Source organism: Piliocolobus tephrosceles, chromosome 12, assembly GCF_002776525.5.
Source record: "Piliocolobus tephrosceles isolate RC106 chromosome 12, ASM277652v3, whole genome shotgun sequence".
Classification (NCBI taxonomy): Eukaryota; Metazoa; Chordata; class Mammalia; order Primates; family Cercopithecidae; genus Piliocolobus; species Piliocolobus tephrosceles.
The window spans coordinates 110156294-110180749 of record NC_045445.1 but is presented as its reverse complement, the minus strand read 5'-3'; the positions used below and the strand labels follow the sequence as shown (position 1 = coordinate 110180749).

The window sequence follows — 24456 nt, the reverse complement described above, 5'->3', positions numbered from 1 at the left end:
GGAAGCTACAGTCAAAATGAAAGTGTAATTTTTTTATATTCAGAGTACAGAAAGAAGGTCTGGTCAGCCCCAGATTTTCCTCAGGCAAATATGAAATAGCACAGTGTTGATGGCATTGTCTCTGAATCTTACAAAAGATGGGAGTGCAAGGAGCTGTGCAGGCATCAGAAAAAGGCTGCTGTGACATTATTCTGCCCGCATATGTTATTTTAGTGATTTTTGTCTCATTGTTGACAATAGACTTTGTCAGTTACTATGGCCTTGCTCTCTTAACGGAATATGAAACACTAGTTCTAGAGAAGTACTTAGCTTGCAGGCATTACATCAGAGGCTGAAGCAAAACCTGACAGCAACATCTCTGCAAGTGGAAGCAAGAATACAAGCTAATATTTCCTGAGTTCTTATTGTATTTTTGGGGAAATAGGTTTGGCTGCTGGTGACAGAGACACATTATAATGATGACTTAAGATGGGAACATATTCCTGTCTAATGTAAAAGTCTGGGTTGATTGGTGGCTTTTGTGGTGTTGTTATGGGGGCTACATTAAAGTAGGGGTCTGGACTCCCTATCTTTTGTTGCTCCACCATGTTGAGAGTTTAGCTCTTGATCTAGGATGGTTCATTCCTACGTTCTCATCCCAGCTTCTGGGAAAGGAGAAGGGGTCAAGGGAAAGGGATCCTCCCTGTTCTGTTAAAGGCATGACCTAGAGGTATATCGTTTCTGATTACACTCCCCTGGCCAGCGTTTAGTACCATAACAAAACCTAACTGCAAGAAATACTGAGAAATTTAGTTTTTATTCTGAGTGGCCACGAGTATAGCTAGATGTTCCACTAATAAAGAAGAAAGAGAGAGCAGATATTGAGAAACACACACCAGAATTGTCTATTCCATAATTATTACGTGTCAAGCTGTGCTAAACACTTACAAACATTATCTTACTTAATGCTCACAACAACACTGTGAAGCTTTTACAGAAGAAGTATTTTGAGACACAAACAGGTTAAGTCTCCTTAAGTCTTGAGACAGACAGACGTTAAGTAATTGTCTTAAGGTCTCAGAGGAAATAAGTGGCATAGCCAGAACTTAAACCCAGGCACTCTGACTTTAGAACTCTGTGCTCTGGGCCGCTGTGTAATCCTTGCTTGCTCATTATCTCCCTTAGGCCTTGATGTTCTCTACTAGCTAAGATTGTTTAAAAGCATCAAGGAATTAAAGATACTTTATAAACTGTTTATTCATGGCTTCCTCTTCAAGGCAGCTAATTGCTTCCATTCTAAAATTCCTATCTTATTTGGTGTAAAATGGTGTTCAGTACATTTTGGTCCAGACAAGATAACACAAGAATAACGCCACACAAATGTGAAAAGAATTTTAATGAAAGCAATTCCTGATTTGAAAGAAATATGTCTATGTGATGATAAAGCAAAAAGTCTTTTTAAAACATGGAACATTTTTGATGATGGGATGGAAAAAAACATTCAATATATCACTAGAATACAGAAATGAAAAGATTCTATCATTCAACAACCATCAAGATAGTTAATCTTTTCAGTCTTTACAATTTCAGCTACATATAGGTCACCAATTTATATGTTAATATAAATGCATCTACACAGCGACAAGGAAAATTAAAGAATGTGAAGCTGCTGTAGATGTGGTGGTCAGAGAAAACCTCCCTGGGCAGCAGCAGTAAAACTAAAATTAAAAAAAAAAATAAGTGAGAGCCAGCCAGATTAAGAATTAAGTTGTGTGTTTATCAGTCAAGATAGGCTAAGTGATGCTGCAGTAACAGCTCCAAACTCTTAGTGGCTTAAAACAACAAAGATTTCTCACTCATGCCACATGTTCATAACAGGATGTCTGGGGACTCTACTTCATGGCATCCTCAGACCAGGGTCCAGATTTGCAGAGCAGACACTATTTGGAACATTGTCATTCTCTATGCAAAGAAAAGGGTGTGTGGTGAACCCTGCCCTTGATTTTAAAGCTTTTACCTGGGATTACTTGCCACATTTCATTGGACAGTGTGAGTCACATGATGACATCTAATGCCAAGAGGGCAGAAATGTGCAACCCCAACCTGCTTTCAGAAGTAAGGAGAATGGGAAGTATTTAGTGAACAGACAAATGACTACTGTGTTCGGTGATGGAGTGTGGAGGGAAGGCATTCCCAGCTGAGGAAATAGCATGTTCAAAGGCCCTCAAGTGGGAAAGAACTTGGCATATTTATGAAACTTTCAGTTGAATTATGTTGCTGAATCCTATCTCCTATCTGTAGATGGGAGATGACCAGAGGGAAGAGGGAGCAGATTAGGCAGATCTTTACAGGCTATGGGAAAGAGGCATAAATTTTACTAAAAATATAAAGGGAAACTACTGGTTGGTTTTAAGCAGAGGAACCACATGATATAAGACATATTTTAAAAGAGTATTGACTAATGACATTGATTATTCCATGGAGAGTAGATTGGAAGGGAATTGAAAGTAGAGACACCTAATAGGCACCTTTTCAAAATTCTAAATGAGATTGCACGGTGGTCTCAGTTTAATGCACTCTTATTTGAGGCAAATATTCTATTTTATACATTTTTAAGTTATTCATTATTATCTATTTCAATCTCCTTCCCATATGCCTCAAATTCATACAGCACTTCAAGCCACTGCAGTGAGCCACAGGGAAGGAATAAAGGTTTCCTTTTACTCTTCTTTTACTTCGTTTTCTCTTCTCCTACTAAGGATCTGTGCCCGCTTATGTTGAAGGAAAGGAAAGAGAAAAGCTATGCATCATTGCTTGAAATATTTGGTGATGGGACAAAGAGGTCTCCTTTCTGTTGTCATTACCATTTCTCCATATGAAACTGATAACAGAAGGCTGTTGATATCTTCTCACTCTGTTTAATCCACATGAATGTTCAAAGAGCTGATCTTCTGCCTCCAGGATGTTTGTAGGGTAGGAGACGTACAATCCCAAGCTGGGTTCCTTTTGTTCTGGCTCCAAGGGTAAGTGAGGCTGAGAGGAGAACTGATGGACAATGAGAAAGTGATGTACTCATTAGAACTGAATAATGGCTTCAACGGTGTTTAAATTCATGATTTTGGATATAACATAATTTCTAGAGATAACAAGTTCCAGGGTTTCTTCATGAGAGTGAATGGTGCACATGGACAGGAAGGTAAAGAAGATGACCAGGTCAAAGAACTGAAAGCCCAGGGAGTTGGGTGTGTTATGCCCAGGAATGTTGTACTCAGTAAGAAATGAGGCCAAATAGAGGGTATATCCATTTCCTGTGGCTGTTGTAACAAATTACCACGAACTTGGTGGGGACATAAAAGTGCTTAGTATGGCTGCCTGTTGCAACACATGAGTTATCGTGTGTCATTTGTCTCCTTAAGTAACATAAAGGGTAATGGTAATTCTTAGTAGATGTTTTGTTTCGACTCATTTTTTTCTCAATACCAGAATGCCTAGCACAGTGTAGGCATACTATAAGTGCTTATTGGATGAATGAATGAGACATTAAGTCAAAGATTTTAAAAACTTTGCTCTACAGTTTGAAAATTCTCTTTTTATGAATCTCTCATCAGGCTGGGAAATAAATGACCTGGTTTCTGATTCCATCTGTACTACTTATTATTTTTAACATGAGTCTTATAATACCTCAGAAGCTAGTTTGAAAGATCAAAAGAAATAATAAATAGCTTTAAATATTCAACTGCTTTATAACCTAGCATGGAATTGGATCCTGAGCAGTATATACAAAAAACTAAGGCCTTTGTTCCTGCTTTTGGGAAGATGCTAGTCTAGATGGGCATGACAAAGTTTAACACCACAAATGTAAAAGGATATGGTATAAAACGTGTGAGATGATTCTCAATCTTTTTTCCTGGAACATAGACATTCTATGTTGAAGAAGGGATTGACTCAGCAGCACAAAGCAATGACATGTCTGTGAAGCATTTAAGTGAGAAGGAACCTGTCTTCTGGAGCAGTGTTTCCCAAATTTGGCAATATATTGGAATAAACAGTGAAGCTTTTAAAAATCCCATTACCGAGGCCACATTCAAAGCTAATTACGTTAGAATCTGTGGAAGTGAGATTTGCGAATCAGTATTTTTAAAATCTTTCCAAAGTGATTCCAATATATAGCCGAATTTGAGACTGAATCTGCCAAAGCTATGCTTCTCAAACTCTAATTACCTGAAAATTTTGTTAAAATGTAGATTCTGATCCAATAGGGTCTAAGGCAGTGCCTGAGATTTTGTATTCCTAAAATGTTCCCAGGTGATGCTGATGCTGCTGGAACAAGGACCACACTTGGAATAGCAATTTTCTAAAGGATAGATAAATAAATTCCATGTCAGGTAGTAAAAGAAGGGACATGGAACTAACATTTCTTTAGAACCAATGTGCCAAGCAGCATGCTGGGAACTTTAGATTTATCATCTCATTTAATCTTTAAAACAATCATGAAGGAATATTACTACTCTCATTTTAGAAATGAAGAGACTGGGGTTGAGTGGGTAAATCATTGCCTGAGGCTGGACAGCTTATTCATTATGGAATCCGGATTTAAACACAGGCATGTCTAACAGCAAAGCCCATAGGCTAATAGAAATTATTGGAAACTTTCAAATGCTAAGCGGAAGCTTTTCAGTGTGAAATGGTAGGCAGTCTACAGCCATACCACCCTGAATCCACCTGATCTAATCTGAAATGATAGGCAATGTCTTTGTTACTTTTCTTTTTTTTATTATTATTATACTTTAAGTTCTAGGGTACATGTGCACACCATGCAGGTTTGTTACATATGTATACTTGTGCCATGTTGGTGTGCTGCACCCATCAACTCGTCAGCACCCATCAACTCATCATTTACATCAGGTATAACTCCCAATGCCATCCCTATCCCCTCCTCCTACCCCATAATAGGCCCCAGTGTATGATGTTCCCCTTCCCGAGTCCAAGTGATCTCATTGTTCAATTCCCACCTATGAGTGAGAACATGCGGTGTTTGTTTTCTGTTCTTGTGATAGTTTGCTGAGAATGATGGTTTCCAGCCGCATCCATGTCCCTACAAAGGACACAAAGTCATCCTTTTTTATGACTGCATAGTATTCCATGGTGTATAAGTGCCACATTTTCTTAATCCAGTCTGTCACTGATGGACATTTGGGTTGATTCCAAGTCTTTGCTATTGTGAATAATGCCACAATAAACATATGTGTGCATGTGTCTTTATAGCAGCATGATTTATAATCCTTTGGGTATATCCCCAGTAATGGGATGGCTGGGTCAAATGGTATTTCTAGTTCTAGATCCTTGAGGAATTGCCATACTATTTTCCACAATGGTTGAACTAGTTTACAATCCCACCAACAGTGTAAAAGTGTTCCTATTTCTCCACATCCTCTCCAACACCTGTTGTTTCCTGACTTTTTAATGATTGCCATTCTAACTGGTGTGAGATGGTATCTCATTGTGGTTTTGATTTGCATTTCTCTGATGGCCAGTGATGACGAGCATTTTTTCATGTGTCTGTTGGCTGTATGAATGTCTTCTTTTGAGAAATGTCTGTTCATATCCTTTCCCCACTTTTTGATGGGGTTGTTTGTTTTATTCTTGTAAATTTGTTTGAGTTCTTTGTAGGTTCTGGATATTAGCCCTTTGTCAGATGAGTAGATTGCAAAAATTTTCTCCCATTCTGTAAGTTTCCTGTTCACTCTGATGGTAGTTTCTTTGGCTGTGCAGAAGCTCTTTAGTTTAATTAGATCCCATTTGTCAATTTTGGTTTTTGTTGCCATTGCTTTTGGTATTTTAGACATGAAGTCCTTACCCATGCCTATGTCCTGAATGGTATTCCCTAGGTTTTCTTCTAGGGTTTTTATGGTATTAGGTCTAACATTTAAGTCTCTAATCCATCTTGAATTAATCTTCGTATAAGGAGTAAGGAAAGGATCCAGTTTCAGCTTTCTACTTATGGCTAGCCAATTTTCCCAGCACCATTTATTAAATAGGGAATCCTTTCCCCATTTCTTGTTTTTGTCAGGTTTGTCAAAGATCAGATGGCTGTAGATGTGTGGTATTATTTTTGAGGACTCTGTTCTGTTCCATTGGTCTATATCTCTGTTTTGGTACCAGTACCATGCTGTTTTGGTTACTGTAGCCTTGTAGTATAGTTTGAAGTCAGGTAGTGTGATCCCTCCAGCTTTGTTCTTTTGACTTAGGATTGTCTTGGCAATGCAGGCTCTTTTTTGGTTCCATATGAACTTTAAAACAGTTTTTTCCAATTCGGTGAAGAAAGTCATTGGTAGCTTGATGAGGATGGCATTGAATCTATAAATAACCTTGGGCAGTATGGCCATTTTCACAATATTGGTTCTTCCTATCCATGAGCATGGTATGTTCTTCTATTTGTTTGTGTCCTCTTTTATTTCACTGAGCAATGTTTTGTAGTTCTCCTTGAAGAGGTCCTTTACACCCCTTGTAAGTTGGATTCCTAGGTATTTTATTCTCTTTGAAGCAATTGTGAATGGAAGTTCATTCATGATTTGGCTCTCTGTTTCTCTGTTACTGGTGTATAAGAATGCTTCTGATTTTTGCACATTAATTTTGTATCCTGAGACTTTGCTGAAGTTGCTTATCAGTTTAAGGAGATTTTGGGCTGAGATGATGGGGTTTTCTAAATATACAATCATGTCATCTGCAAACAGGGACAATTTGACTTCTTCTTTTCCTAACTGAATTCCCTTTATTTCTTTCTCTTGCCTGATTGCCCTAGCCAGAACTTCCAACACTATGTTGAACAGGAGTGGTGAGAGAGGGCATCCCTGTCTTGTGCCAGTTTTCAAAGGGAATGCTTCCAGTTTTTGCCCATTCAGTATGATATTGGCTGTGGCTTTGTCATAAATAGCTCTTATTATTTTGAGATATGTTCCATCAATACCGAATTTACTGAGAGTTTTTAGCATGAAGGGCTGTTGAATAATGTCAAAGGCCTTTTCTGCATCTATTGAGATAATCATGTGGTTTTTGTCTTTGGTTCTGTTTATATGCTGGATTACATTTATTGATTTGCGTATGTTGAACCAGCCTTGCATCCCAGGGATGAAGCCCACTTGATCGTGGTGGATAAGCTTTTTGATGTGCTGCTGGATTCGGTTTGCCAGTATTTTATTGAGGATTTTTGCATCGATGTTCATCAGGGATATTGGTCTAAAATTCTCTTTTTTTGTTGTGTCTCTGCCAGGCTTTGGTATCAGGATGATGTTGGCCTCATAAAATGAGTTAGGGAGGATTCCCTCTTTTTCTATTGATTGGAATAGTTTCAGAAGAAATGGTACCAGCTCCTCCTTGTACCTCTGGTAGAATTCAGCTGTGAATCCATCTGGTCCTGGACTTTTTTTGGTTGGTAGGCTATTAATTATTGCCTCAATTTCAGAGCCTGCTATTGGTCTATTCAGGGATTCAACTTCTTCCTGGTTTAGTCTTGGGAGAGTGTAAGTGTCCAGGAAATTATCCATTTCTTCTAGATTTTCTAGTTGATTTGTGTAGAGGTGTTTATAGTATTCTCTGGTGGTAGTTTGTATTTCTGTGGGATCGGTGGTGATATCCCCTTTATCATTTTTTATTGCATCAGGGACCCACTTGAGCAGGCAGTCTGTCCCTTCTCAGATCTCAACCTCCGTGTTGGGAGATCCACTGCTCTCTTCAAAGCTGTCAGACAGGGTCATTTGCATCTGCAGAGCTTTCTGCTACTTTTTGTTTAGCTGTGCACTGTCTCCAGAGGTGGAGTCTACAGAGACAGGCAGGCCTCCTTGAGCTGCTCTGGGCTCCACCCAGTTCGAGCTTCCCGATGGCTTTGTTTATCTACTTAAGCCTCAGCAATGGCGGGCGCCCCTCCCCCGACCTTGCTGCTGCCTTGCAGTTAGATCACAGACTGCTGTGCTAGCAATGAGGGAGGCTCCATGGGCGTGGGACCCTCCTAGCCAGGTGTGGGATATAATCTGCTGGTGTGCCCTTTACTAAGACCCTTGGTAAAGTGCAATATTGGGGTGGGAGTTACCCGATTTTCCAGGTGTTGTGTGTCTCAGTTCCCCTGGCTAGCAAAAGGGATTCCCTTCCCCCTTGTGCTTCCCAGGTGAGGATGCCTCGCCCTGCTTCAGCTCTCACTGGTCAGGCTGCAGCAGCTGACCAGCACTGATTGTCCGGCACTCCCCAGTGAGATGAACCCGGTACCTCACGGGTGAAAATGCAGAAATCACCCGTGTTCTGTGTGTCGCTCACGCTGGGAGCTGGAGACTGGAGCTGTTCCTATTCGGCCATCTTGCTCCGGGGGCTTTTGTTACTTTTCTTAAGTGCATGAAGATTGTGCCTACAATGATGCTGAGTTTGATCTCACACTCTTGCCTCAAGTAGTATATATAGGCACGTAAAGAACCAGGAACTATGTATACCTGTAACCTGGGGCCATGCTCTCTAGTGTTATGGTATCAAAGATATCCTAGAGAAGTTACAGTAGAATGTGAATAAATACTAATAGTATAATAGTGCTAGTAGAGAATGTCAAAATTCAAAAGTAAAACACAAACATTTTATTTTTCGGTTACTGATGTCAAAGGATTGTTGCTTCTGGAGGGAGAAATTATATTTCCTGAAAATATTTGGCTCTAACTCCTTGATTCAAATGTTCTTCCAAATGAAAATATCTCTTAAATAAAGAGATGGGAATTGAAAGTAGTGACACCAAATAGGCACCTTTTCAAAATTCTAAGTGAGATTGTTTGGTGGCCCCCAGTTTAAAGCAGTCTTGTTTAAGGCAAATATTCTATCTATTTTAGACATTGTTTTAGACATTGTAGATATCTCTGCCCCTGTTTGTTTGTTTGTTTGTTTTAAGTGATTTTTTTCCCTTCCCTTTCAGGAAGCTGAAAAATGAACTCTTAGAAGCAAAACGTAGAAGTGGGAAAACTCAACAAGAGGCCAGCAGAGTTTGTGTTCACTGTCGGAGAAACCTGGGCCTAATCTTTGACCGGGGAGACCCTTGTCAGGCTTGCTCACTGAGGGTATGCAGGGAGTGTCGAGTTGCGGGCCCTGATGGCAGCTGGAAGTGCACTGTCTGTGACAAAATCGCGTGAGTTTCTTGCCTTTTCATGGAAAGTGGAGATTGATGACTGAAGGGATTGGAGTGGGGAAAGCAAGAGAGAAAAAGAGTATTTTAAGTTTAAGGATAGAGAGTGCAGGTGAAATTACAGCCCAATCACAGGCTTAGCAATGCCTTGGCAGGGCTCTGGGGTGTGTGTGTGTGTGTGTGTGTGTGTGTGTGTGTGTGTGTGAGAGAGAGAGAGAGGCAGATACAGAAAGAATATTTTTTTAAAAACTGCAAAGCATTGTAAAACTAGAAGCCTCACTGAACCATATATCTTTCTTTTTAATCATTATTAATACTGTTATTTTAGGGACAGGGTCTCACTCTGTCACCCTGGCTGGAGTGCAGTGGCTGTTATTATGGCTCACTGAAGCCTCGACCTCCTGGGCTCAAGTGATCCTCTCACCTCAGTCTCCAGAATAGCTGAGACTACAGGCGTGCAGCACTACACGCAGCTAATTGAAGAGGCAGGGTCTTGCTGTGTTGTCCAGGCTGGTCTTGCACTCCTGGACTCAAGGGATCCTCCAGCCCTGGTCTCCCAAAGTGCTAGGATTACAGGCATGAGCCACTGCACCCAGCCACTCTTTCTGTATTTAAAAACTGCCCCTGAGCATCCTTGTCTCAGGACCCCTCTTGGCTTCATGTGGCTCCTCAGAAGGCACAGATAATTCCCCTGAGACATTCTTAGACATTCGAGGTGACTGGCAATATGATTCTCACATGTTCAGTCTGCTCTGCACATTAGTAGACAAGCAAAGCTGGAGTAGTTCCCGAATTTCCTCCGAACCTACCTTTCCTTGAGAGAGAACGAAGAGAGGGAATCTTCCCATTTTCCTGTGGGAGTGCAGTGAGCACAAATTTCACTTTGCCAACGTGGGTGAAAGCCAAGAGTCCTTGTTTTTCTCAGTTCAATTAAACCAGTCTTAGTCTGATTCAGTCTCTACTACTCTCATCCTTTCGAGAAATTTCCCCTGAATCTACTGGTATGTTTTCTCCCTCCCAGTATCTGTCTCCTCTGCTCTGGGAGGTGCCTCATAATCTCATCTCAAGGCAGCTGAGTGTTGATCTACCTTTCCTGTGAATGAAGTAGGGGATGCTAGCATCACTCCAATTCATTGGTTTTTGTTTTGTTTTTCACCTAATTAACTCATCCTGTTATAATAGTTTAGGGGTTGTCTTGGGAGGAAAAGTAAATAGTGAGGTAGTAGAAGTGATCTTTCATTTTCAACTTCTCTAAATGAGGACTACTGTTCTGTTGAAGATGCCTATATTCAGTGCTTACATTTTTAGCCAATGTTATGTTCCCTGTACTGTTTCACAAAAGTGGTCCTGAATAGAGCAATTCAAACTATGTTTTAATACTGGATTGAGATAAGTAGGGTTACTTTTTCTTTTCTTTAGTTTTCAATTTTTGTGAGTACATATCAGGTATATATATTTATGGGGTACATGAGATGTTTTGATACAGGCTTGCGATATGTAATACTTATATCAGGGTAAATGGAGTATCTATTACCTCAAGCATGTATCCTTTGTGTTACAAATAATCCAACTATACTCTTTTAGTTATTTTTAAATGTAAAATTAAATTATTATTGACTAATATATTATTGACTATAAAATATTATTGACTATATTGACTATAGTCAATATAGTAACCTGGGTTTGATAGTAACCCAGTTATACTATCAAATACTAGATCGTATTCATTCTGTCTAACTATTTTTATACCTGTTAGCCATCTCCACTTCCCTCAACCCTCACTACCCTTCCCAGCCTCTGGTCACCATCCTTCCACTCTTTATGTCCAAGAGTTAAATCGTTTTAATTTTTAGCTCCCACAAATAAGTGAGAACATATAAAATTTGTCTTTCTGTGCCTAGCTTATTTCACTTAATATAATGCCCTCTATTTTCATCCATGTTGTTGCAAATGACTTGATTTCATTCCTTTTTATAGCTGAATAGTACTCCATTGTGTATATGTACCACATTTTCTTCATCCATTCATCTGTTGATGGTCACTTAGGTTGCTTCCAAATCTTGGCTATTGTGAATAGTGCTGCAGTAAACATGGGAGTGCAGATATCTCTTCAATATACTGATTTCCTTTCTTTTTGGTATATACCTAGGCGTGGGATTGTTAGATCGTGTGGTAGCTCTATTTTTAGTAGTTTGAGGAACCTCCAAACTGTTCTCCTAGTTGTTGTACTAATTTACATTTTCACCAACAGTGTATGAAAGTTCCTTTTCCTCTACATTCTCACCAGCATTTGTTATTGCCTGTCTTTTGGATAAAAGCCATTCTAACTGGAGTGAGATAATAGCTCATTGTAGTTTTGTCATGCATTTATCTGATGATCAATGTTGTTGAACACCTTTTCATATGCATGTTTGCCATTTGTATGTCTTCTTTTGAGAAATGTCTGTTCAGATCTTTTGCCCATTTAAATCAGATTATTAGATTTTTTCCTAGTCAGATTATTAGATTTTTTTTTGTAGAGTTGTTCAAGCTTCTTATATATTCTGATTATTAATTCCTTGTCAGATGGGTACTTTGCGAATATTTTCTCCCATTCTGCAAGTTGTCTCTTCACTTTGTTGACTGCGTCCTTTGCTGTGCAGAGGCTTTTTAACTTGGTATGATCCTTTTTGCTCATGTTTGCTTTGATTGCCTGTGCTTGTGGGGTATTTCTCAAAAAGTATTTGCCCAGACCAATGTCCTAGAGATTTTTCTGCAAAGTTTTCTTATAGTAGTTTTATAGTTTGAGATCTTAGATTTAAGCATTTAATCCACTCCAATTTGATTTTTGTATATGGTGAGAGATACGGGTCTAGTTTAATTCTTCTGCATGTGGATATCCAGTTTTCCCAGCACCATTTATTGAAGAGACTGTCCTTTCCCCAGTGTATGATTCTGGCACCTTTGTCGAAAATGAGCTCACTGTAGATGTATGGATATGTTTCTTGGTTTTCTATTTGGTTCCATTGGTCTTTGAATCTGTTCTTATACCAGTACATTGCTGATTTGCATATGTTCTACAGCATAAAAACATAGAAATTATAGTTCTGTGGTATAATTTGAAGTCAGGTAACGTGATTCCTCTAGTTTTCTTTTTGCCCAGGACAGCTTTGGCTATTCTGGGTCTTTTGTGGTTCCGTGTAAATTTTAATATTTTCTTTTTGCAGTTCTGTAAAAAATGTAATTGGTATCTTAATAGAGAATGCATTGAATCTGTAGATTGCTTTAGATAAACAGTTTTAAAGAAATGAATCATTTAAGTTCTTTTATTGCTTACTTTGGATACGTTATTTTGATTTATGTCAGCAATTATTCTCAATTCTTTATCTCACGTAAATAAAGTTTTCTTAGTGCTTTCTGTCATCAGCAAACTTCCTTCTACAGATCTGGGAGGATGAACACTGATGAAATAAACAATATATGGATTTCAACATAATATTTTACTGATTTGAAGGAGCTCTTTCTATATTCTATGTACAAGCTACGTTGGTTACCCATATTGCAGATATCCTCTCTCACCTCCTGACTTGGCTTTCCACTGTCTTAACGGTATCATTTTATGAAAAGAAATCTCTACTTTTTAGTAGTTCCATTTGTTAGTTTTTTCCTGAATTACTAGAGGGGTTTTTTTCTGAATCCTGTTGAAGAAAACTTTCCCTAACACCAAAATCATGAAAATATTCTCCTATGTGATGTTTTGTGATTGTTATTGTCTTACCTTTTTTCTTTAAACTTATAATCCACCTGAAACTTATTTTTTGTGCATACTGTGAATTAAAAACTGATTTTTATATTTTAATATGGGAATTATGCAGTGGCTGATTTCAGTATCCTAGATAACTCTATTCAGTCATGTTTGTTAATTGGATTGTCTAAGTCCTCCATATACTTAGTGATTTTTAATCTGCATATCCAGTCAGATATCGAGAAAGGTATGCTAAATTCTCTCAATAATAATTGTGGATTTTCTATTTATCCTTTTAGTTCTGATTATATTTGCTTATATATTAGATTTACTACATAGTTACCCTTCCCACTGCTCTTTATTCTTTACTATATCTCTATGCTTCCATTAGAATAAGTTTTCTTCTTCCTAAAGGGTACCCTTTAGTATTTCCTTTAGTGTGGCTTTGCTAGTGGTGAGTACTCTTCATTTTTTTCTTAGCATGGCTTTATTTTACTCTTAATTTTCAAATATGTTTTCACTGCTTATTGAATCCTAGGTTGGATGTTATTAACTTTCAGTAATTTGAAGACTCTATTGGCTTCTGATTTCCAGTGTTTCTATTAGGAAATCAGCTATCAGTATATTATTGTTCCTTTGAAGGTAATATTTTTAAAACGTTTTTAGTATTTTCCCTTTTTCTGTTGTGTTTTCAACAGTTACAATAACAAACCTATGTCTGATTTTCTTTGTATTTATCTATCTTGATGTTCCTAGAACATCTTGAACCTGTACATTAATATCTTTTGTCATGTTTGAAAATTTCTCAGGGAATATCTCTTTAGATATTTCTTTTCCCCCATTATCTGTCTCCTCTATGCCAGGTAGTCAAGATATACATCTTAGTAATATTCAACATCTTTTAGATATCTGTATGCTCTTTTCTGTATTTGCTATCCATTTACATCTCTAAACTCAGTTTGTATATTTTGTCTGACCTATATTTCAGTTCATGAATCTTGCCTTTGTGTCTAATTTGCTATTAAACACATCCATTTAATTCTTAACTTCAGTTACTGTGTTTTTCAGTTTTAGAATTTTCACTTTGCTTCTGTTATGTTTTCTAACTGTCTGCTGACCTACTCATTTTTTTCTTGTAATTTTTTGAAATAATTATTTGGAGTTATGTTAAAATGTATAAATTATAGCTCTGTTATCTGAGTCCCCTATGGGACTATTTCTATTGTTTATTGTTTCTTGTGGTTTTGACCATGTCTTTCTTCCCATAAACTTAGTGGTTTTTTTATTGATGATCAAAATATATGAAAAAATGGTAGGACTTAATGAGACTCTGTATAATATGCCTCTATTGAGAATGTACATTTTTCTTCTGGAAGGGAACTAGGATAAGGCTCTTGCATATTTAAGATTACCTTAATCAAGTCAAGGATTGAACTAATTTCAATATTGGGACCTTGGTCCCCATGAGGGCTGATCTGTTTCTGGATCACATAAACTCATAGGGGATACTCCTTCAGAGACTCATAACATGCCTATTGGATAAGAGAGGCAATTGGTTTTATATTTTGTGGATAGTGTAAACAAGAACGCTAAGAGTCAGATGTGTGTTAGTAAAGTTGGGATGAGTTTAAAAGTTTTGGGGTTTTTTGTTTGATTGTTTGCTTGCTTGCTTGCTTATTTTTTCGCACAGCTCTTTTCCCATCAGATTCTGCCAGGATGAGATTTTCCATTTTAGAGCAATGAAGAAGAAAATGGAATTTTAACAAATCACTGATTTGCTAGTCCTCAACTATGGAGTCTGAGGATTTATGGGGGAATTTCTCAATAACTATTTCTCTAAATTTATATAATACTATTTGATCCTTAGTATTTATTTTTTTCATTTATATCTCATGTTTGTTCACCCTGTTCTTTACACCTGAGGCCCTCACTCACTTAGACAACAGTAACCAGGGACTGTGACTCAAAAGCTCTTCAATCAATTATAAATGATCTCAAGCTTCTGTATGGGGAGAAGAATTTTATCTTTAACTTCTAAATATCACTAGTAATTACTGAAGTATACTTTTCAATAAAAGATCCAAGGATATCGTGTATTCACACATTTTGCCATCAACTAATCTGCTATTTAGTATGGATGGTAACTAGAGGCCTAAGTCACTCATACCTCTCTCCTACATTTTATCAAATTAACTTTAGGTTCCTTTAATGAGAAATTAACTTCTAAAATAAGTCAGTGGGATTCAGAGATTGTTTTAGAAGCTAGCTTACCCAAATGAATACAACCCTTTCCTGTGGTTTTTCCCTTAATACTTACATGCTCTATATTTTACTTATTTATCTTATTATTTTTCTTTCTCCACTAGAATGTAAGGGCAGGAGTTTTTATCTGTACTGTTCACTGATGTAGTTCAAGTGCTTAAAATAATGCCTATAGTAGATACTCAATGAATATTTGTTAAATGAATGGATAGATGAATGGATAAACAAACAAATGAACAACTGAATGGATGAATAAATGGTTGGCCTCTACTTAAAGCGTCTCAGGCTTAAGCAAGTGGAATACATGTAGAACAATTGTGGTTTTCTTCTGTCAGGAGCATGGGATTGAAAAGAAATGAGCCATGCCAAATACATTTGCCCTCTGGACAAAGTAAATTCCTAACTGTCACATAAAGATATAACATAAGTGGTTGTCAGAGGGTATAAGAATAAATAATAACAAATCAAAACTTCTGTGTCTTCCCTGGGACATGTTAGTGCATTGATACAGAGCTTCTGAATCAATTGCACTAATTTTATTGGTGAAACAATAATTTAATAGACCCAAATATCCACCTATATAATTAATCCATTCATTAACCCATCCATCTATCTTTCCCACACATTTATTGATAACCTGTTAAGTATAACAGGGACTAAGGATACAAAGTTGAATAAAAAATGGACTATCCTCAATGGTTACACAGTATAAGGAGGAAGATGAGTTTATTATTTCATTCATAAATTTCTGTCTTGATGTCTTAAAATGTCCTAAGGAAGAAATAGCTCTTTCAATGTGTGATTCTAACCCTTCTATGACAACAACCTGTCTTATAGTTATATCCTTCTGTGACAGCTAGAAATTTACATGATGAGTATTTAATTTGACATATCAAAATTACTTCTCACTTTTAAAGCTGAAAATCAGAGTATGTTACTTCTCCAGTATTCCAACTGTTAGTCTGTGTGATATTAGAGACTTAAACTATCTCTCAGTATTGGAAGTATCCTGTTTGCTATTCAAGGAGTGGTTTTCAAAAAGGAAGCATAAATGATATTTTATTGGCAGCAAACACTCTTTGTTTGTTGTGAGAGAATACTGCAGCCCCACTGGGCTGTCTCTATGTTTAATAGACCATAAAATTGAAATTCCCACTCTGACCTCTAAGAGATGAGATGAATCAGAAGGTGACTCACTCTCTAATCAGTTGGAAGTAAATGACCTTTATTGTCATTTACTTTGGATTGGGTAAAAGTAAAGAGCTTTCATTGCTTTAGCACTGAAACGATTACAGCAAGGACTGACAGAGGAAGGTTGCCTGTTATAATGGGCTGAGCAGCCCCTGACATTTTCTCCAATCCCTTCTGATTCTAACAAGTTGGCTACTGTAAGCCTAGTTTTTAAACTCTGTAAAAACATGATAAAAGGGACTTTGACACAGCCAGTTAATTCATTTTTCTATCTTAATAAAACCTACAAAACTCCACATTGTTATGTTAGCTGAGGCAGTTGCTGTCCAACACAAAGACAGTCACAATGATTGTATTTTCTAATTAGTACCCAATTGAGTTCAGAAAGGCCCAAAAGGTAAAAGCAACATGAGTTGGAACAAAACATGAAATATTTTTTCCTTTCTCTTTTCTCTTTTTTGTTTTTTCGAGATGAAGTCTTGCTCTGTCACCCAAGCTGGAGTGCAGTGGTGTGATCTCGACTCACTACAGCCTCTGCCTCCCGGGTTCAAGTGATTCTCCTGCCTCAGCCTCCCAAGTGGCTGGGACTACAGGCATGCGCCACCACACGCGGCTAATTTTGTTGTATTTTTAGTAGAGATGGGGTTTCACTGAGTTGGCCAGGCCGGTCTCAAATTCCTGACCTCAAGTGATCCACCCGCCTCAGTCTTCCAAAGTGCTGGTATTACAGGCGTGATGGCCAAAACATGAAATACTTCTAATATGGCATTGATGGGCTGATCTTATGTTCATGCTATGTTGCAACATATTACACTGCTACATGTCCTTGTGAGAATCTTTGTCCTTTTAAATTAGGAAGATCCTGATATTTTTATTTTTGATTAATTGGTAATGATTACTGCAATGGATAAAACATAACTGAAATAGAAGAAAAATATTGAGTGTTTATCAGTAAAATAAATTTCAAAAAAGATAGTACTGATGGGTGGAACATACACAGAGTGCAGAAGAGAATGTATACACCTTTGTTATAAGAAAGAGAAATACAGCCCCTGACATCTGGAAACTGGGCTCACACTGACAAACCTAGTTCCTTGATGTTAAGAGCTGGTCTTGCACTTACAAGTAGGCCATACTGTTATCCTGTTGGACATCAAGCAGTCTCAGGGTACCAGAATCCCACAAGATCATTCTACAACAATAATAAAGTAAACAAAACAAGAACACTTTATAATCTTATCTAAGCATAGATGAAAACAAGGTGACTGTTGAAAACGCAAATTACCAAGCATTCCCATTTCTTGACTAATGTGAATAACCTACTTTCTTACCAATTAGAGCTTTAACCTAGCATTAGTCTGCCATCCTTCTAAATAAAATTTATTGAGATACCAATGATAGAATTGTCCCCACTCTCTGACATCTCTTAATCCAGAGAAAATCCCTGCTCCATCGAACTCTCCTGAAAATTACTAACATAAACCCAAATCCTACAGTAAATCCTTTCAAGTGCCCTTTTACTGAGACTCTCCATGATTCCTCATGGTATGTGGGGTTTATTTATTTATTTACTTTTCATTACTATGGGCAAAAGTCTCAACTTGTTTGTCCATAGGTGGGCCAAACATCTGGTCATCTTTGGCCTGATGAGTGAGTATTGGTAATTGCCACATAGGTCATTTCAAAATCACCTCTAATTTAGCACATTTTCATAGTGCAGCTATAAGGGAAAGATTCATATTGGAGTAGTCCCACATTTACCCAAAGATTTTTTGAATGGTAAGAAGCTATTTTGAGTCCCTTGACATGCTCTTTTGCATCACCTATCAATTATATACAAGTGCCTCCACGCTTGTATAGAATGAGGTGTTCACTGTGAGTATGGTACTTTAATATCTATATAAACTAGAAAGATTTTTAAATCTAAAAATACAGTACATATCCAAGATACTCTATAATACCTATGGTTTAAACAATAATAAAAATAGCCCCTGTGTATTCGTTACCCAGTCTAAGAATTAGAACATCTTGTTTTGCATTTTTCATTCCCTTGCTTTATTTTAGGGTTTTACTCCATTTGGATGTGTCTCTAAGTAATATATTTTCCAGTTTTGCATTTTTGAATGTTATGGAAATGGAAATCATACCACCTGTATTCTTTTGTGATGTTTTTATCTCAGCAACATTTTTGTAAAATTCATCCATATTAGTGTGAATAACATTATGTTCATCTATACTGTTGTTACATTCCCTTAATGCATCTATTTTCTGGTGAATAGACATTTAGATTGTTTCAGTTTGTAATTTTACCAAAAAATGCTGCCATGACATTCTTATACACATGGCCTGACAAACATGTATGAGTATGTACACTCAGTGGTGGGATTTTTAAGTCTGTGGATCATGACCTATTGGTAGGTAGTAACCAGCATTAAAAACAAGTGGTGGGATTTTTAAATCTGTGGATCATGACCCATTGGTGGGTAGTAACTAGCATTAAAAAAAAGTGGAGTAGAAAACGTCAGTATATATATACATACATACGTGTGTGTGTATATACTTATACGTGTGTGTATTTATTTTCTGAATTGTGACATAAAATGTATTTCTTACTGCAACCTGTGCCAAAAGTGCTTGAGAAGATTGCAGGGTGTGCATCTAGGAATGAAATTGCACACCAAGCAGTGTCAGCATTTTCAGCCTGACAAGATGATGTTAAATTATTTTTTATAGTGGTTGTACCAATTAAAACCCCACTAGCATTGTATAAGTGTTTCCTTTACTTCCTGATCTTACCAACACTTGGCTTCATGAAAATTTTTTATTTTTTTCAAACCGATAGATATAAAGGAATATCTCCCTATAGTTTCAATTTGCATTTTACTGCTTAAGTATGAGGTTGAGCAACTTTTCATATATTTATTAGCTTTTTGTGGTTCTTTTTCTGTGATATGAGTATTTATGTGTATTGCACAATTTTATTTTAGATGCTGGTCTTTTCCTTATTAATTTGGAGTTATCCTTTATGCTTCCCTTCATCTCTAAATATGTTTTTGCTTTGAAATCTATTTTTTCTGTTATTAATACAACTACATCAAATTTCTTTTGGTTAATAGCTGCATACATGTTTTTCCAACATTTGACTTTAAACCTTTCTGTGTCCATATGTTTAAGGTGAGTCTTTTTTATGTGGCATATATGTTATTTTAAAGTATAGTATATGTTATATTATTTTAATATTTGCTATACTTATATGCTATATACATTATATATGTGCTATATATACATATGTATGATATATATACTATATGTAATTTTTAACATTTAATCTCATAATATTGTTTCTTAAATTACAGAGTTCAGTCTGTACTCACTGATCACTGCAATATTTACTTTTATTTCTATTATCATTGTGATTCCTAAAATATTTGCATTTATTTATTTTATCTGTAGATTCATTAAAGTGTATTTTTCTCATTCCATGTTATTCTTTCTACTGGTATTCGTATTATATGCTTTTTTCATTTTCAGTGGTTACCCTGGAAATTATAACATATTTAACTTTGCAAATCAATAGCTGAAAGAAGCTTGGTGTTCTTAAACTCTAAATACCATCTTCCTGGCTGATACATGATTTTTGTCCTTTGTTTTAGATATCTCTCATTGTATAATCCAACAATTTATGGTAATCTCATTTTTCTTTATAAATCAATGTTTGTTTAGATTTTTATATATTTTATCAATTTCATTGTTCACCATTTTTTTTTATACCTCAGATCTATTTTACCTCCTCCTGAAATATAGTTAAAAGCTCCTTTAGTGAGAATCTATTGGTGATAAATTATCTGTTTTCATTTTGTTGAAAATTTCTTTATTTCATCCTCATTCGTGAGCAGTGATTTCTGTGGATATGCAATTCTAGATTGATAGTATTTTCTCCCAGCACTTTGAAGATATATCATTGGTTTCTGGATTTCATCATTGCTATTAAAAATCAACTGTCATGCTAATTGCGATTCTTTTGTAGGTTTCCTTTTGCCTTCCTAGCTACTTTTAAGATGTTCCCTTTGTTTGTAGTGCTCTATAGTTTCACCATAATGTGTCTAGGGATTTCTTTTCACTTTTCCTGATTGGAAAGAACAAAAGGAATAAATGTACACCAGCATCTTTGTATGGCCAAGGTCCTTGTTTGTCTTCTTCACCTCCGTATTCTTAGCCTTAGCCCAGGGTCTGACACATAGTAGAAATGAAATAAATATTTGCTGTGTAGGCCGGGTGCAGTGGCTCACGCCTCTTATCCTAACACTTTGGGAGGCCGAGGTGGGTGGATCACTTGAAGTCAGGAGTTTGAGACCAGCCTGGCCAACATGGTAAAACCCCATCTCTATTAAAAGTACAAAAAATTAAGCTGGGTGTGATGGTGCATGCCTGTAGTCCTAGCTACTCGGGAGGCTGAGGCAGGACAATCTCTTGAACCTGGGAGGTAGAGGTTGCAGTGAGCTGCGAGTATGCCTCTGCACTCCAGCCTGGGTGACAGAGTGAGACTCTCTCTCAAAAAAAAAAAAAATTGCTGTGTAATTAATAAATGTATAAATAGTTTGAATTAGTTTCCTTATGAATAAGAGAAGGGAACTAGTATCTTATCTCAGCATGTCTAATAAGCATATCTTATTGCAGATGTCTCCAGTAGTTAATAGAAAATAAAGGAGCAAAATGAATCTTCTGGTCACTATTCTTTTTAAGATAAGATTACCTATTTTCCCCTGTAAAACTATAAATAATTTAATTTGACTTTACATTCATGTAAGCTTCCAAGTGAAGGTTTGAAAAGTCCCAGAGGTTTAATGTTAAAGAAAACCAGGACCTAGCAAATCCTAAACTGTCAGTAATCATTATTCACAAATAAGTATAGCCCACCATAATTTTAATCAAGCTCATTCTTCAGAGTATGACTTAGAGTGCATAAAGTCTATGACAAGTCTTGTGTTTTTCGAATACTAGATTGATGTGACAGACAGGGATATAAATTTTATAGTAGTTGGCATTTTTATTTCCTTTTGTCTTTTACCCCTTCTGTATTCTTACCACTCTACCCTCAACACACAAACATGCACGCACACACACACCCCTCCCCCACAATCACAACCAATCATATGAAATGCTATGTTTGTTATTCCTTGGACTCTATAGGTTTTCATCCTTCCTCAAAGCCTTGTTATAGCTGGCAAGTATGAGTTCTCTTCAGACAATTTTCCCAAATGTAAAGCATGTGGGATTTCAATACAAATCCTGTCTCAGACATAATACCTTTATAACTATGTGAGCTTTAGTTTCCTTGTCTGTAAATTGGTAATAGTAGTAGATACTTCATGGCTTATAGTGAGAATTAGAGATACCATATATAAAGTAACTAGCCTATTACTTGGTGACTGATATGCACTCACTATTAGTTTTTTGTTCTACCAAGACTTCTGTCTGCCTCCTGACAAGACCTGACACCTGAGAGTGTGACAAAGGCATCATCCCAACAATCTGTTCTGATATTTTCTCTGAAATGACAAATGACTCAAGTACATTATCTGAGTTGAACAAATACAAGATTTACAGTTAGTATTCTCCAAGGGTAGCAAGAGGTAATGACTAACAATTCTGGGAAGATCTTATTTGTGTTAGGTGTTGGCAGCTCTAAGCATACGTGGTAAAAGTGATATGGAGGCCTATTTCCTGGAAAGTGTAGACTGGATGTGTCCACTTTCTTCTGTCACACAAGAAACTGCTATCAGTATGCTATCTACTCCATCTCACATCCAAAGAACTATCAAAAAAAAAAAAAAAAAAGATCTAAGGCCTTGGCATGCCACTATTTAGCGATTTTTAGTCACTGAACTATAGTATTCCCCTTGTTCTTACTTCTTTTTGTGTACTCTTTGCCTCCTGCAGAAGTTAAAAACTCTTCTTTTTTTAAAATAAAACACCAGAGAGTAAATAGCTTAGGCTTTGAGAGCTATGTGGGCTACCGCTGCAACTACTCAGCTTTGCAGTTGTAGCACAAAAGCAGCCAAAGACAGCATATAAACAATTGAGCATGGATATCTTTCAATAAAACTTTATTTATATGATCAATGAAAACAAGACTCCTTATTTAACAACTGGTGCTGGAATAACTGGCTAGCCACATGAAGAAGAATGAAACTAGACCACTATTTTTCACTATATACAAAAATTAACTCAAGATGGATTAAATATTTAAGTGTAAGACCTCAAACTATACAAATCCTAGAAGAAAACCTAGGAAATACCATTTTGAATATTGGCCTTGGCAAATAATTTATTACTAATTCCTCAAAAGTAATTACAATAAAAACAAAAATTGATAAATGAGACCTAAGTAATCTAAAAAGCTTTTACACCACAAAAGAAACTAACAGAGCAAACAGATAACCCACAGAATGGGAGAAACTATTTGGAAGCTATGCATCCAACAAATGTTTAATATCCATAATCTATAATAAAGTTAACAAGCAAAGAGCAAATAATGCTATTAAAAAGTAGGCAAAGGACATGAACAGACCCATCTCAAAAAAAGATATACAAGGAGCCAACAAGCATATGAAAAAAAAGTTCCTCCGGGCCCCGCCCCAGCGGACGCACACCTCGCACCCGGGCGCCAGCGCGCGCAGGCGCTGCGGCACGGCGGGATGCAGGAGGAGCTGGCGTGGGAGACCGACGGCCTTTGGGATGAACGCGCTTCTCCTGTCTGCCTGGTTCGGCCACTTACGAATCCTTCAGATCCTGGTAAACTCAGGGGCCAAGATCCACTGTAAGAGCAAGGATGGCCTGACCTTACTGCACTGCGCAGCCCAAAAAGGCCACGTGCCTGTGCTGGCGTTCATAATGGAGGACCTGGAGGATGTGGCCCTGGACCACGTAGACAAGCTGGGGAGGACGGCGTTTCACAGGGCAGCTGAGCACGGGCAGCTGGATGCTCTGGATTTCCTCGTGGGCTCTGGCTGTGACCACAGTGTCAAAGACAAGGAGGGGAAGACAGCCCTTCATCTGGCTGCTGGTCGGGGCCATATGGCTGTGCTGCAGCGACTTGTGGACATTGGGCTGGACCTGGAGGAGCAGAATGCGGAAGGTCTGACTGCCCTGCATGCGGCTGCTGGAGGGACCCACCCTGACTGTGTGCGGCTCCTCCTCAGGGCTGGGAGCACCGTGAATGCCCTCACCCAGGTAGCCAGGCCCTCCCAAGACTGCAGTCTGCTCTTGTCTGCTGAGCCATAGCCGTGTCGGCAGTAATGGCCACAGTGATTCCTGAACCCTGAGTGAATGGAGGCTTCGAGGCAGCAGGCCAGGTTCTGATCTTGGCTTCTCCACTGCTGAGCCCTGTGACCCGGAGCAAGTTACTTAACCTCTCTGAGCCTTGTTTCCCAATTATAAAGTGGGATGACATTTACTTTTTTACATTATTGTGAGGATTAAATATCTAACACAGTGCCCAGGACATAATAGGGCCCAATACCTCAACACCTGTTAGTGTTTTTTTGGTTTTTCTTTTGAGATGGGTCTTACTCTGTCGCCCAGGCTGGAGTGCAGTGGTGCGATCTTGGCTCACTGCAACCTCCGCCTCCTGGGTTCAAGCAGTTTTCCTGCCTCAGCCTCCCAAGTAGCTGGGATTACAGGTGTGTACCACCACGCCCGGCTAATTTTTGTATTTTTTTGGTAGAGACAGGGTTTCACCATGTTGGCCAGGCTGATCTTGAACTCCTGACCTCAAGTGATCCACCCGCCTCAGCCTCCCAAAGTGCTGGGATTATAGGCGGAAGCCATTGCACCTGGCCCTGTTAGTGTCTTCTATTTGTTAAGCTCTTGATAGTTCACAAAGCCCCTTCATAACTGTTACCTCAGAAAAATTCGACCCATTTTGCAGATGAGAAAACTGGAGCTTTGAGGGCACTTTCGCAGGGTCACAAGCTAGTACGAGGCAAAGATGAGTCTCAAAAGCCTGTTCCCCTGACTCCAGAGCTCCCACCCACTGACGAAGCTTTCCCCTGACAGAGCTGGGGCTTGGGGTGTGGCCCTGGATGAACCTCTTCTCTTTCTTCCCATTGTACTCATCAGTTCTGCCAGTAGAAATTCTCCTCTATGA

At 37.9% G+C, this 24456-nt stretch overlaps 2 protein-coding genes across 3 annotated transcripts in view; both read left to right on the top strand.

Annotated features, from left to right (window-relative positions):
* Positions 1-24456, top strand: part of SYTL5 (synaptotagmin like 5) — a 98650-nt gene that overhangs the window by 17462 nt on the left and 56732 nt on the right. For both annotated transcript variants that reach the window (XM_023202657.1, XM_023202656.1), the window contains exon 2: positions 8924-9133. In XM_023202657.1, the coding sequence (XP_023058425.1) occupies positions 8924-9133 (210 nt within the window). The remainder of the gene's footprint in view (positions 1-8923; positions 9134-24456) is intronic.
* LOC111536316 (ankyrin repeat and death domain-containing protein 1A-like) lies at positions 23046-23591 on the top strand. The gene has a single exon (XM_023202658.1). It carries the CDS (start codon positions 23046-23048, stop codon positions 23589-23591), a length of 546 nt encoding a protein of 181 aa, XP_023058426.1.